Source organism: Trichechus manatus, unplaced genomic scaffold, assembly GCF_000243295.1.
Source record: "Trichechus manatus latirostris isolate Lorelei unplaced genomic scaffold, TriManLat1.0 scaffold00011, whole genome shotgun sequence".
Taxonomy (NCBI): Eukaryota; Metazoa; Chordata; class Mammalia; order Sirenia; family Trichechidae; genus Trichechus; species Trichechus manatus.
The window spans coordinates 2362528-2378421 of NW_004443947.1; the positions used below are offsets into that span (position 1 = coordinate 2362528).

At 41.2% G+C, this 15894-nt stretch overlaps 1 protein-coding gene across 2 annotated transcripts in view; it reads right to left on the bottom strand.

The window, feature by feature from the left end:
- Positions 1 to 5246: 5246 nt before the first annotated feature.
- FAF2 (Fas associated factor family member 2) overlaps positions 5247 to 15894 on the bottom strand; it is a 57198-nt gene continuing 46550 nt past the window's right edge. The window contains exons 6-11 of one of the 2 annotated variants that reach the window (XM_004371168.1): positions 14877 to 14962; positions 14689 to 14780; positions 13178 to 13355; positions 11374 to 11545; positions 10620 to 10763; positions 5247 to 6084 (exon numbers count right to left, since the gene is read on the bottom strand). In XM_004371168.1, coding sequence (XP_004371225.1) covers positions 5902 to 6084; positions 10620 to 10763; positions 11374 to 11545; positions 13178 to 13355; positions 14689 to 14780; positions 14877 to 14962 — 855 coding nt within the window. In that variant the 3' untranslated portion in view covers positions 5247 to 5901. Of the gene's footprint in view, positions 6085 to 7893; positions 10764 to 11373; positions 11546 to 13177; positions 13356 to 14688; positions 14781 to 14876; positions 14963 to 15894 lie in introns of both variants that reach the window. The other variant, XR_002823142.1, reaches the window with a different exon arrangement.

The window sequence follows — 15894 nt, forward strand, 5'->3', positions numbered from 1 at the left end:
AGAGGAAAGGAAGCTAACATTTGCTGAGCATCCACCCAGCAATGTTAGGCACTTCACAGCCCTCAGCTCACTGAATCCAAACCGCAACATTGCAAGGATGTACTTCTGTGCTGTTTAGAAAAGGTTAGTAATTTGCCCTAACATAGCTAACAAGAGGCCGAGCAGTTTTAAATTCAGATTTCATTCCAAAGCCTCTTTCTGCCATACTCAGCTGCCACCTGAGTCAAATCACGAACCAAAAAACCAACCAAATCAGTTGTGGTCCAGTCGATTCTGACTCATGGCAATCCCATGTGGTGCAGATTATAACAGCACTCCATAGGGTTTTCATGGCTGTGACCTTTCAGAAGCAGATTGCCAGGCCCTTCTTCCAAAGCACCTCTAGGTGGGTCCAAACTGTCAATCTTTCGGTTAGTAGTCTACACTTAACAATTTGTGCCACCCAAAGAGCATCATTTTTAGGAACCCATGTCTGTAGATGTGGGAGTCATCTAGATTGCTGGTGGAGATACGCTCAGTTGCTAGCGTCTGGGGAAGTGACCTAGGGAATGGGATAGCGTAGTTCAAGCAGATGGCATGTGCTTCAAAAGCAAGGCAGGGAATGAAAGTGGCAGAAGAGAAGCAAACTTCTACTTTCGAGTGCCAGGATTTGTGGGAAAATGAATGACCTCGGCTTTAGGGGTTTTTGAAGTAAGTGGTGACTTCGAGGGAAAACCAGGTTTCAATTTAAGCAGAGGATATCTTCTGGGAAAATGCAGAGTTCAAGCGAGTTTTTTTTTTTGTCTCATTTGAGGAATTGGCAAGAGGGACAGACAGGAGAGGGGAGGGGCAGGGCTGTGGGAGGCAGGAGAGGCTCAGAACCTTGGGGCAGCTGAGCTCACAGGCATGAGGAAGGCACTCAGGGCTTCATCCAGGTAAAAGTACATATGGAGTTCCAACTGCAATGAGAGTTGGGATTCAAGAAAGAAAAAGCACCAGGCACTATCTGCCAATAAGCATTGCCTAAACCTATCCTCACCTTTTTGTTTTTCCTCCCCTTATCCACATCTAGAGTGTATCTTTAGCAGTCAGTAAACTAGAAACCATGTTTTGACAACAGTAGCAGAAACTATTACTTAACTGAACACCTACTGTGTGCCAGGCACTCTGTAACAGCAATTTCATTTAATCTTCACAGCAATGCTACAACCAGCCCCATTTTACAGAGGATGAAACTGAAGCCCAGAGTTGACGTGACTAAGTCAAAACCATGGCTAGAGCCACGATTTGGACCAGGCGTGTCTGGCATTGGAGTCTGAATCTTCCTTGACCCAGTTAATTGATGGTAAATATTTTATATGTAAGCTTCACAATCAATTGTGGAACGTTCATTTTCAGCGGATTCTGACCTAAAGTGAGGAGCTCTGGCAGAGCAGTGAACATACTCTTCTTTGCAGATTTACTAGATTTGTTGTTAGGTGCTGCTGAGTTGATTCCAACTCACAGAGACCCTATGTGATAAAGTAGAACTGCCCCAAAGACTTTTCTAGGCTGTAAACATTATAGAAGCAGATTGCCAGGTCTTTCTCCCAGGGAGCTCTCGGGTGGGTTTCAACTGCTAACCATCCGGTTAGCAGCCAAGCGCTTAACCACCGTACCACCAGGGCTCCTTTTACAGTAACACCTGTGAAAGCTGGAACCTGTGTAAGATGGAAACTTGTCAGAGAAGGAAAACTCAATTTATTTTCCACTAACAGACAGTGATAGAGAAGTGGTAAGACTGCACCCAGTCAAAGGCAGAAAACTTTCGAGACACTCCCCCCCACCCAAAAAAAGGCAGTCCTGTCGAGTTCTGCCTCTACTAGACTTAACATGCACATAAAGGAAGAAGGCTTTACATATTTTTTGGATAAGCAACAGGGCAGACTCTGAGGGTGACAAGACTGTAACTCACAGGATGAGTTCTGTGAACAAGGACAGACAGTGGGGACGAGAAAGGCAGGCAGGGAACTTCGGCTTAAATTCCTTTCAGAAATGAAAACATGAGCGAATACCCTACAAAGGGAATTTCAATAGTCCAGATCTGTTAGATCATAAGTGATTCTCCTCCACTCACTCCTTTACAAAGACAGAAGTCTGTTCCAGCAAAGTGACACATCCCTTAAGTTGTTATTGCAAGAAAACATTCCTTCAAAATACACTCCCCTGTGGGGAGCAGCACACTTAATGATACCTATCTTGTGTCAGGTACTTCACACATATTTATTTTAGTCCACAAACCTATTCTAAGGCAGATAGCGTTACCTTCATTTATGGTTGGGGAAACTAAAGCTCAGGGAAGCTAAAAACCTTGCCTGAGGTCACAAAGTTGACAAATGACAAAAGCCCAAATTTGAACCCAGACCTGTCAACTCTATTACACCACACTGACTAAATTGACATTTTCTACAGGAACACATTTTAACTCCTTTGCTTTTCTTGATTTGAAGTCCCTGGGTGGTGCACATGGTTAACGCGTTTGGCTGCTAACTGAAAGGCTGGAGGTTCAAATCCACCCAGAGGTGCCTTCGAAGAAAGTCCTGGTGACCCACTTGCAAAAAAATCAGCCAATGAAAACCCTATGGAACTCTGATACACTTGGGGTTGCCATGAGTTGGCACTGACTTCATGGCAATGAGTTAACTGGTTTCTTGATTATCTCTTGCTTCTTGGCTATGCAATACCTTGTTCCCTCCCACATTGTTTTCTACCTTTTCCTTCATACAAAGAAAAATATCATCTCTCCTAGACAGAAAAGACCCACAGCTTGTTACATTTTTTGTTATAAAACATTTAATGTTAACCTACAATACAATGTAAACTTTTATGAAAAAAATTTAAAGTACACTAGATTTCTTCCGTAAATGATCACAGAACTATTCAGGTGCAGTACGAGTTGGGACACTGCATCCCTCGTGGATGGATTTCCCGTTGCTGCGTTTCTCCCGAGTCCTAAAAAAAACCAGTTGTAAAGTGGAGCTCCTTGTTCAAGCACCAGGTAATTCTCCCGATTCTGCATTTGGTGGTGGTGGTGGTGGTAGTGGGGGTCATCACTCCTTCCCAAAGTCATTTTCTGAAACTCTTTCCTCGGCCTTGGCACCATTAGCAATTTTGTAATGACTGCTCAGTTGAAGATCCCAGGTTCTTTTCAGTTTTAGTTTTTTAAGGAGATAAATATCTCCTCTGGCCTTCTCTTACCCAAATATCATAGCAGAGGCAACCAAGGAGAAAGAAATATTTGCTGCAGGAAATTCCATAGAAAAATACCAGAAGGGCCCCACTGAGGCTGCAAAAATTCACCTGACTCCAACAGGGTGTCTTTGCTTGGTTATTTTCCATGGTTCTGCAGCAGAATCTACAACTTCAGTCTTGGGAGTGCAGAACAAAACTGAACAGCTGAAATATCTCAGAGGCAATTTGGAAACAAGAGCAAACGCTCACAGACCACCAGCTCCTCAGTGTTTCCTCCTGTGCAGGTCCCCTCGCTCTCCCAGAGGGCCCTGGGAGTTTACAGATTGTACTGGCATTAAGTGACAAATATGCAGCCATCTTTCCCGTGGGAGGAAAGGAGACAGCACGTAGGCAGCAGCACTAGGGTCAGCAAGAAGGCAGGAGTGGGGTCTGGGTAAAGCAGGGCTGTTTCAAAAGGGGCTTGGAAGGGGCGTAAGCTTCAGGTGAAGCCTCTTGAGACCTAAAGTAAGTGGGTAGGCCGTCCCAAGAGCTATACTGACACGAGCAGAGACTTTTCTTAGTACTCTGACATCTGATCTCCTTCACTGAACAACTGTTACCAAAAGGCAAGAGACATAAAGTGCACATTATAAAATAAAATGCAGATCGATTAAGGGGGGAAAAACACAACTTCCCCAAAGACGTGTGGGCAAGATGCTGATAAAGAACACCCAGCCTTTGAAGAGAACAAGAATGAAGGTCCTTATTTCCCTCCTGTGCACTATCAGGGAAACAGCTGGGAACTCCCGACAGGGAGGCAGGCTCCGAGTTGAGTGGAAAAATTCCTCTTTGCATGGTTGTCAGCGTGAAGCAGACTTCACAGAGGGCTGAGTGGGGAACAGTTTATCCTGTCAGTCACTCCAGATACATCTTATGACAATAGTCTGACAGCAACTTCCCATTCATCTGGCCTAGGGACAGCAGGAAGCAGAGAGGAAGAATAGGCAGCCAAGAGCAGACATCAATTTCCCTAGAGATTGTGTGCTGGACACCTGTGCCAAGACCACTGGGGTATTCTCCAGCTCTCCAGGTGATGCCCTGAAACTCCTCACCCTGGCCCATGGTATTTAACCCAACTGAGGGCTGCACATGACTGCTACTTAAAAGAGCTGTTCTTAGGTTTCCATTACACAAGACAGAAAGCCTTTGGAGACTGCAAATCTAACAAGTTATGCTTACCTCAATCAGCACATCTTGGTCTCATGGCGTTCTAGGAACTACAGTAACGTCTGTAGGTTGCAGTGTTACAACCGGTCTGCACCAGTCTAGCTAGAGAACACTCTGTAATACTTGTCAGCTCACACTGGCATCTGTTAATACATGGCCTGACCCATGTACTCATTACCATAAACTCAACCACACGTGAGACGTCCAGAGGTTAAAAAGCCCTATTACTTCAACACAGCAATAGAGGGAGAGGATAAAAACTGCCTCCAGCAGGTGGCTACATCAGAAGCTGAAACGTGCCTTCCAATAGTTTACACAGGCTGGGAGCCCTGTCACAGCTCCCTTCAAGGCTGCTGGTTCTTTCTATCCTTAAAGGGGAAAATAAAAACAAAAAACTCATACACATTTACACACACACACACTTGCACTGACACAAGCAGGACACTCTCCCCTGGCTCTGCTGGCTCCACCACAGGCTCTGCTGGTCCTTGGGAAAGGCGCCCAGCTTGGCAATTCAGGAGAGCTGACGGCTGGGAGGAGGAGCATGCACATGTCAGAAGAGGAATGGAGAGCTGCTATCCTTTGGTTCAGACCCCGTAATAACTACCTGGTACAGATCCCAAGGAAAAGCTGCAGCTGTGTGTCTAGGTGAGTATACACGGAGGTCACACCACATAGATGGGTGTATATGTACAGATGTAGCCTTTGTGGGGCTACAGGACATTTCTTCCCACTGCCCAAGTTGAGTACATCAATGGCAAGCAAGGACAGCAAGACTTGGACCAAAAAGAATGGCCTCTCTGGGAACTTGAGAGGGACAATGGCAGAAATAAGCACAAACCAGCCCAGGCACCTTTATTACACTCCTGGGGGCCAAGGAGCCGGGGGTATGAACTCATGGGTTTAAGAACTGACTCTTTATCAAATAAAGGGAAAAACAAAAACACCTGTGTCAGCCTCATTCCTTTGGTCATTATAAAGTAACACAAAAAAATTCAAAGTTACTCATAAATTGTGAGAAGTTCAAGGAACACCCTTGTTTTGTCCCTTCTCTTCCTTTCTTCTCCAGAAGCAGAAGCAAGTCCTCAGGAGTTGCTGCAGTAGCTGGTTCATGCAGGTTTTTCATTTTTATTTTCCATAAACACAAGAATGAATGAAAACTGGTGGGAATGTCCCCTTCCCCAGTCGTGACAATGTGGGTGGCAGGTGAAGAGTCTCCTTTTGGTGGCAGGTGCGTGATGCAGAGACAGGAGGGAAGGGGGCTTGCCGAGCAGGTCTGTTCGTTGCTAACCTCTCTCCACACACACAGGCTGTGAGTCTTGCAGGCAGCATGGTTTCTGATCCTTCCTTAGGATGCAGCAGTCTTTTAAAAAAAATATTGTATTATTATAATAATAATAATATGAACTTTTCTCTCTCTTTTTTTGTTTTGTTTTTTCCATTTCTTTTAGGGATTGGGGTGGGAGGGGAGAGGAAGAAAAAGTGTCATTCGTCTGTTAGGTCCTGAACAAAGAGAACTTCTGTGTGGCTGAGTCCGGCCTCCTGCAGTGTAGGGGGATTGGGCCACTCCTCTGAGGGGACACAGGGCAGCACCCGTCGGGGGAAGTTGGCTTCGATCTGAAACTTTTCAGGACTTTCTTTCAAGGAGAATAAGAAGTCATGGATTACCTGCAGAGGTCATGTAGAAAACGAAGGGCAGTGAGAAAAAGACTATAATATAGATACACATGACTAAGAAGTCAAAATGCCCCCCAGTTCTCCTCAGGGATGACGCCAGCATATAAAGTCATCACGTTACATTAGAATTCTACTTCTGGGTATTCCCATTTCACAGACCAAATATGTAGGGCACCCTTTTAAAACAGATTACATAGGCCCAATGCTCATTCTACCCTCAATTAATTCAACTGTTTCTTCTTTGACAACTTTGATATAAAGCTAAAATATTTTTTACTTGGAAATAATCAAAAAGTTACAGAAAAGTTGGAAGTATATGACAGAATTTTTTCCTCAAATCAGAGTGAGTTGCTATTCTGATATTCCATCATCCCAGAATACCTGAGGATGTATGTCTTACAAACAAGGACAATCCCCAGATAACCAAAATACAACCCTCAAAATCAGGAAATTAACACTAATCCACTATTGCCATTATATAAGACACCATTCAAATTTTGCCAACTGTACAAGGATCCAGTTTAGAATCATGTGTTGCATTTAGTTGCCATGTGTCTTTAGTCTCCTCTTAGTCTGGAACAAATCCTCAATCTTTCCTCAACTTTCATGACCTCGACACTTATTTTGTAGAATATCCCTCAGTTTGTAGATTCAGGGTAGGCATTTTTGGCAGGAATATCACCGAAGTGATGCTGTGTTCTACCCATCGCACCCTATTCAGGTGGAGCACAATTTCCACTTGTCTCAGTACCTATGATGTTTACTTTGATCAACTGACTGTGATGGAGTCTGCCAGGCTTCTCCACTGTAAGTTACTCTTTTCTTCCCTTTGTAATTAATTAATATTTTATGGGGAAATGCTTTAAAACTATGGAAAGTTTTCTTCCTCAAACTTTCAATTTATTCCTTTACTTTTTATCAATATAGATTCATGGTTTCCTATTTTATTTGATGGGTTATGATGTTATAAATCATTATTTATTTTAATGTTCAAATAGTTCCAGATGGAACCCATTGAAGCTGACTTCTGTGTCTTTCTGACATGTCCCCATCATTCTTTGAGCACTTCCTTGCTTTCTAGCACAAGATGCTCTAGACTCCTATTTTCCCTGCACCAGCCCTGCATTGGTCATTTCTTCAACAAGTCCCCTGGGATCTTCTTAGTGGACAGTGGAATTTAGAGCCAAAGATGTGGGTGCTAGGTATGCTCACTGCTATTGGGGTGTTGCCGCTCCCAGGCACTCTCTTTGAACAGATAGGGAATATGTGTACTTGCATATATGTGTTAAGTGCACATGTACACACACACATACACACACACACACACACACACACACACACACACACACATATAACACAAATCTAAATATCCATACATAGCTACATTGAAAACCATGAGTTCAGCCCCCTCCCCATATAGGCCCCACCTTCCTATATATACCTTCCTCATCCTGCTCTGGCTTTGACACCAAGTGACACTGCACCACTGGGGCTATGGCTTCCCTGCACTGGGCTGCCCCCACATTTCGAAACCCTCGTTAACCTTACTGAGCTCTGACACCCTTCACATGAACTGCCCCTCAATGGGAATGTCCTCCTCACCATGCCCTGGCTCTGACAAGGTATGGAGAACTCACACTGTTAATACTTAAAATGCTGATAGGCCAGCCCACATTTCCCTGCCTCTGTCCTGTGCCACACACAAAGAGCAAGGCACTGGATCCTCTCTATGGCTTTTCCATCAAGCAATCTGTTTCTGACAAAGACTCTAAGGGATGTGTTGTGAAGGGCACTGCTCACCTCTTTCTGGCCAACTCCAAGATTAGGAAACGTTACGCAAGCTTTTATCCTTCTCTTTCGTGGGAAGCGATTTCTATTTTCTTTTTGGTCCATCTTTCAGAATGATGGGATGGGTTCTCTAAGTTTCTTCCCCTCTGTGTGATGCTGTCCTTCCTTTGTCTTAAACTTACCTCTTTAGAGATTTTAAGGGGCTACAACTCTAGAATTTAGGGAGTAAATTCATGTTCTTTTAATCTAATCCATGATTTTGTAAACTTCTCATATTTCAGTCTCCTATCAGCCTCAATCATTTTCTCTGACTCTTTGTAATTTTCATGATGTTCACTTTTCTTTTCTTCAGATGCACCAATCTGACTCACACGAAGTATTCTTGGCACAAACCTAACGCAGATTTTATATAAGGATGAAATAATATTTTCTGTTTCAATTATTGCTAGAGAATATCCAACATTCAAAGCTGGCATTTTTCGTTTGCCATTGACAATGGGTTGATATCTCAAGCTAATGGATTACATACCCCCAGAGGTTCTTTTTGGTTTGTAATAGATAGAAAAATGAATAGTATTTGGATCCTCTCTCCTACGCACTCATTCAAAAGAAAGTCAGCTGCCACATTCCTGCTCACTCATAAAACCTGGAGATTTTCCTACAGTTTATCGTTTTTTGTTTTAGCATTTCACCACTATCAAGAGCCGACTAGCATCTGCAAATTGAACGTTTCATTGTACATTCACCCCTTAGGATAATTTACAGCGGGGAGAGTACACAGTAAGATAAGAGCACTGAAGAACTGTACATTATTTGGTTATGTTATGATCTCTACGAGTAGTAAAGGCCAGCTCTGCCACTACACTACTCCTCCTTCACACTTCGCTGACATCTCTGAGCCTGGTCTTGTTTATGATCAAACACTTCTCTCAGTCTCAGGTCTTTTTTTAAACAATTAAACAGTTAACAAAAGGCTTCTTCTGGCCACAAACCCATTCTGTTCCACAATTAAACTAGATTTCTCCTCAAAAACTCTCAGGAGAGTAAATTTTAGTTACATTTTCACATATATTTTTACCTATGGGAGCTTTGGATGTAGAAGTTCCATAAAACTCAGGCGCCTGTGGCTATACCCCAAAACGAGGACAGTGAAATTGCTAATAAACATGGCTGCAGGCTAGAATCCTTATGCAAACCAGTGGTCACAGCAGGCTTTTCTAACCACTGGTTTCCATGTGGATTCTATGGAAGGGGATTAACATTTAATGACCACCTACTACATGTAGGTGCTGTGTGAGGCACATTCTTGTTATCCCAATTAAAAAAAAAAATCCAAAATTTGAGATGTGAGTACCCCTCCAATATAAATAATTCATAAATGAAGAGATAAACAAATGAAATGAGAAAGCTATTTGCTTTTCTGTCACCAGGATGCCACATAACCCTGTACTCTGGGTTAGATCTTTTGAGTCTTACATTCCCTACTGGCCAGAACTATGTCTTATTCATCTGCATAATCCCTACTGTACCTAGCACAGAGCCTCACAGACACTTATCTTCAGTTTAAAGTTATTAGAGGGCAGGTTATCTGTCCATTTCACAGATGGGAAATCTGAGGCATTGTAAAAGATTTTTAACTAGTGAGTTAATGTTTTATGTTCTTCAGTTAAATAAGGAGAATCAAAGAATGTACTACCCAGCCTTACAAGACTATAGTACATCTTCATTTTTATTACACAATTTACTCTTGATTATCTCGGATGATCAGGGAAATAGCAGAATCTACTACAGCTGTAAATTTGGGAAGGTAGCTTACCAACTCACAATATAAACAAAAACTTTCTTTTGTTTATGAGGAAATCGAAGCTACTGGATTAAGTAAAGTGATCAAGAAAACATATCTGGTAGCCTTGGAAGAATTAGAATTTGACTCTCATTCTGTGAGGCTCAGACTCTTTGCTTTTGACTACTTTCCATTCCTTTTAAGAGAAAGGAGAAGACTATGGAAAAACAAAATACTGTTTACCTATGGATAGCAATGAGTCCCTAGGGGGCGCAAACAGTTAAGTGCTCAACAACTAACCAAAAAGTTGGTGGTTTGCACCCACCTAGAGGGCGTTGGAAGACAGGCCTGGTGATCTGCTTCTGAAAGGTCACAGCACAGTTCTACTCTGCAATACACTGGGTCTACATGAGTCAGAACTGACTCAGTGACCACTAGTTTGGTTTTTTTTTATGGATACCAAATATGTACGGTAGCCTCAAGAAGTGACCATGGGTAGAAAGGGAGAGAAATGATTGCAACTGCATCCAAACTGCACGTGCCCTGATATACAGGTGTGTAATTCAGGTGCTTCTAGGTCACTGGAGGCAGAGTTTTCTCTATAGAGCAAGGGGTTTTGGTGGGATTCTAAAGCCAGTGCAAGAAGAGCAGCACGGAAGACTCTCTCACCCTCAAACACACAAGTCTTGTGCAGAGTTCAAACATTATGATGGATGAAAGAAAACCTTAATAATTGATTTGAGTTGGTAGCAACAACTGAAGGAATCTATAACAGTTCACTACATTCCTCCTGTGTCCACTGACATCGTTTATCTATCTGTCTGTCTGTCTTTCTGTTCCTTCCCTGTTCATCAGGGCAGCAGAAACACCAACAACACTCCCGAGAGTCTGTAAAAGTCTCCAAATCCACAGCCTGGACTCTACATACAGTTCACACAACTTAGGGGGCCCTTACTGTTAGAGACTGTGAAAAGTGGAATCGTCTCTCTACTCGAGAATCATTGGGTAATTTAAAAATGATCTTGACACTTTCAGGGTCATCAGGGGAAGGCTCAGGAGGCAGGCACTCCAACTTCTTTTCCTTTTCCTCTTGTAAATTCTGTAGAGACACAAAGCAAAGGTGAGGCTATGGCTCCAGCAGGGAAACAGGAAACAAGAAATACAACAACCAAGTAGGTTTGTCACGCAGTCAGAATAAAAAGTAATGACTAATCACCGTAAGAAAAACTTCTTGGCAAGAGTCAGAAACAACCTTGTTCAAAGCATTACTGCATCATATGTATTACTTATTGGCTATGTTTAGGTATTTTACTATTTGAAAAAAAAGGGAATGGCTAAAAGACATTTGCTATCATCAAGTAGTATTACATAATAAAATAAGATCATTAATGAAATGCCAAATTAGCCCACACTGGTACTAAGAGTGAATATTTTAAAACTACTGCTGTGAATTAACAGCATTTTGAACTGATTATTTACTATACTTACTGTTCACAGAATGGAGCCATTCTGTCTTTTACTCAGTTTTATTTTTTTCTAAACAATTTTTTCTTTTTGTGAAAATGTAGAAAATATAAAAATGGTAAAGACATTTTAAATGACTCATATTCTTCTAGTTTTTTATTTTTCCTTTCACACTTAAGAAAAGACCAAGATGGCAGAATTCCTGCAGGCTGCAGATTACAAGGTGTCAAGACAAGGTCCGTTACCCGTCGCCGTCTCTCCTCTGCCAGCTTTTGCTGCTGCACCTCCTCTTCCTTCCGTCGCTTGCGTTCCCGCTCCTCCCGTTTCTTTCTTTCTTTCTCCTGGTCAGCTCTGAGAGAAGCCAGATATGCCTCATCCTGCTGCTGTCTCAGTACCTGGGTCTGGTTTCTTTCTTCCCTGTGGGCAGATCAAAAGCATAGAAGGAAAGCAGCAATCTTACAGAGCTCTGTGTTTTCTTATATCAAAAAATTTTTTTGGGGGGGTGTAAAAATAATAATCTTGGCAGATGACTATTTCACACTACCATAAGGGATTTCAAAAGCAGAGTAAGGCAGAATCTAAATGAGTCATCTTGTTTCTCAGTTTAATTTAGTAGAAAAAGAAAGGCAAACTTTTCCCTTCCTTTTTAACTTTTAACATAAAAACTTATCTTTTTTTCCCCCAATTATAACAAAAGTAACGCAGTATTATCGCTATGAAAAGATCAGTAAGATTATACTTTACAGGTAAATACCCTTTTGGGTTACTGCATTTTGGTACTGTGTTTTCATAAAACTAAAAAAACCACACACACATACACACACACACACACATGCACACAGTAGAAGATCTGAAAAATGCAGACATATATGTTATCACAGTTCCACTAATCAAAGATAAAACTTTGTAACATTTTGGTGTATTTACTATTTTCGCTCCTACGGTTCTTTTTCTTTTAGGAGGAACAACACCCTAGCCAATAAGACTGCTTCAGTAGATAAACATTCTTTACTATATTTTTTCGTTTTAAAATTAAGTAAAATACACATGCAGTGAAATGCACAGATCTTAAATGCACAATTCAATGAATTTTAAAAAATTTATTCTATTCAATGAACTCTGACAAATGTAACCACCATTCCAATCAAGAAATAGAGAACATATCCATCATCCCAGAAAGCTTCCTCTCCTACACATTTTTATATGGTTAAAACCATAATATATTTATAGAGTTTATATCCTGCATTTTTATAACATATAACAAGCATTTTCCCATGTTATTAAAAACTTAGCATAAAATATAACTGTCTTGAGAACATTTTAGCATTATATATCAAAAGACTTAAACACATTTATATTGTCTGACCCAGAAATTATACTTCCAGGAATTTAAATTTAAGTAAATATCACAAATTGTAAAAAATTATTTCCATTGATGCTATTTACAATAGTAAAAAACTGAAAACAATCTAAAAGTCCAACAACAGCAGTCTGGTTAACTTACAGTGTATTTAGATAATGGAATGCTATGCAACAATTAAAAACCACATGGCAGGATAATATTTAATAATGAGGGAAAATGCTTTATCATTATTATTGTATGAAAAGGGTTTATAAGATAGTATTATGCCAATTTTGCCAAAAAATATACATGCATATACAGGTGTGTATGCGTTTGTATGTCTATAAAATATTAAAATTAAAAGACAATATACCATGGAATGTCAAAAGTTGTGGTTAGGATTATGGATTTTTAATTTTTTTTGTGGTTTTTCCACAATTCATGTACATTACTCATGTAATAATGGTGGGGGGAGTTATCACCACTCCCCATTTTCTACATTTAAGTTCCTTATTGTCTCTATTTTGAATCATATCTCTAAGAACAGATTATCTAAAGTATAATTATTTACATCAATATTTTAATACTAAATGGGCAAGGCTTTTAAAGTTGCCTAAGACAGGAAAGAAGTCAGTATTTGTGAAGCACAGGTAAGCCACTCAACTCTACAGCTGGTCTCTGAGTTCTCAAAAGGAACTAACTTGTACCTTTCTAGGCGTTCTGACACCAAGTAAGTCTGGTTCGCATCCATGATAAATGTCAGTTGGTTAATGAGGTCATCAGGTTGAATGAGGCCTTCTAACCGTCCCACCACAGTCATTCTCCGATCCTTTAGCATAATCATGGCCAGGAATGGATATGTGTTCTCTCGCAAAGCCTGGGATACTGACAGAAAGAAGACCCAACAGATCAAGGGCACGACTTGGGGATAAATCAGATTAACCCTTAACCTCTCCACAGCGAGCAAGAGAGAAATGCTTTAATCCCAGTTGGGAAAGAAGGAGGGGTCATTTATTCTCTGCCTATCTTTTTTTCCTCCTAGTTTCTTAATCATTTTTGTTATATATTTGTGTCTGTATCCCCAAGTGATGACTGAATAGGACAGGCTTTTTGTTTGCAATGATGATGCTGGGGAAAGCTGCAAAATTCTGGGACAATGTCTACTTGATGGTAGGAAAAAGATGTATAAAGCATCTGACTACTGCTTAGCATACTTTTTCCCTGCGTGGGGAAGTCTCAGCCTGATGCTACTGGTGCTCATCTCTACCATCCTTCTTCTCTTGCCTAATCCCTTTCTTTACCCTTTTCTCATGTCTTCCCTCCCTCCCCAAAACTGTTTAGCTTTTCTGCTCCTCAGGAATCTAGAAAGTTAGTTTCCAAATAACCAAGATTTTATCATAACGTACTTTTATCTGTTTTTCTTATGGTTTAAGAGCTTTTTTTCAAAAGCTTCTATGAAAAACATCCTTGGTTTCCTTCTCTCTACCCCCACCCAAAGCCGTGTTAGAATGGCAAAACACATGCTGTAGGAACTAATCAGATGTTAAAAAAATTAGGAGTGAAGATTCACATTATAGGATGTAGGAAAAACGTCTGTTCACCTTGGATTCCCAGGGTCTGCAGAGTGCCTGGCATGCTAGGATACACTCAAAGGCTGAAGAATAGTAGCTGCAAAGTGACATTTTTCTTCACTGGATGCCTTTATATCTTATATTGACTTCTAAAAATACCTACCTCCAGTTAAGAGTTACTGTCAGCTAGGATCTGAACTTTCTCAGTTCATATTAGCACTCAAGGTACTCAAACAACAAACTCATTGTGCAAGAAGCTCTGTTAGAATTGCTGATGAAGAGAACAAACTCTTCAGTAAAAAACCCATCAAGATGAAAGGCAAGCTGTTGGCCAGGACTAGGTGTTTTTAAAAATAAAACAGACTCTGGCAATGGTTAACTGTAAAGAATGAGCTTTGGAGTCAGATACACCTGTGCTCGCTCCAAAACTTGCTGTAATCTCGGGTCAATGGCTTAAAAGCTCTGAGCCTGCTTCCTAAACCATTAAGTCCTATCTCTTAGAACTGATGAAGATCAAATGAGATAATGTATAAATAGCGACTAGCACTGCATCTACCACTAAACAGTCGTGCAATAAATGGCATGTCTTTCAAAACCATTCCAAAGATATCCAACAATCTCAACGAAGCAAAAGAAACAAAACTTACCCCTGTATCCCTCAGGTTTGTTTGTGGAGCATGCCCAGAAGAGCATCCTAGTGTTAATGAGTGAAATAACTTCGGGTGCACAGAGTGTGTTGCTGCGTAGAGGGATGAAAAGCACATGAGAACTTGCTGACTACAAACTATCAGCAGATAAGGTCTGAAAAAAGGAAGAAAAGGATCACTCCGCTTACCGGCAAAACTCATCAGAGTCCTGGTGATCATCGCCATGAAGATAAACCAAAAGAAAGCGAAGCTCCCGCTTGGCATCATTAAGTGCCTGTGAGATACGGAAGACAATTAATTACTGTGATGACTGTGCCTTGAGCTTTTAATTAGGGTGAGGGTCCTAATAGATACAGCTATGTGTTTAGGAACCAAAAGGAAAAAATGCAAGCAAGAAACCAGAAAATTCATGGGCTCCTACCTTCACACCCCTGGCATTTTTCTCCCTACAAAAGTCCACACTAACAAGCTCTAATGAAAAGGTTTTAGTGTTGTTAGGATTTAAATTGCATCAGGCACATGAAAGTAGAGAGGCTGACAAAACACAAGCCCCCAACAAACCACAGAAAAGTCAGCTGTTCCCAGTCTAAAGGAAGACAAAAACAAAAACAAAAAAACCATGAGACTCTGACCACATGAAAAGGGAGGTGAGAATTTTGCCACTTCCCAGCTATAGCATCCCTGTGAATAAAAAGTAACTGGGAAGGTGAGCCTGATGCCAGGCAACATACCAAGTGGGGATGAAGGACTGTAGGGCCCAAAGACATTCTAAAGAGCACAGGTTTTAAAAGTTCTGCAAAGACAAGGCTAGTAACCAAGAGTCCTGTGTATGCTTTTGTATTTGCACAATCCTCAGCACTTTACCCTTCAATGAAGATTTCCAGAATGACCAATGGTGGTTTACCCTTAGGATCACAGCCAAGAGGGTACACAAGAGCTCCCCACCTATTTATCTCCATTATGCCTAGCACTGAGCACAGTGTCTGGCACATAACCGTTGCTGTAGAGTAGATTCTGACTCACAGTGACCCTATAGGACAGAACAGAACTGCCCCATAGGGTTTCCCAGGAGTGGCTGGTGGATTTGACCTTTTGGTTAGCAGCAGAAGCTCTTAATCACTGTGCCACAGGGCTCCAACTGGCATTAAAAAAAAAAAACAAAAAGCCGTTGCCACTGAGTTGATTCCGACTCATAGTGACCCTATA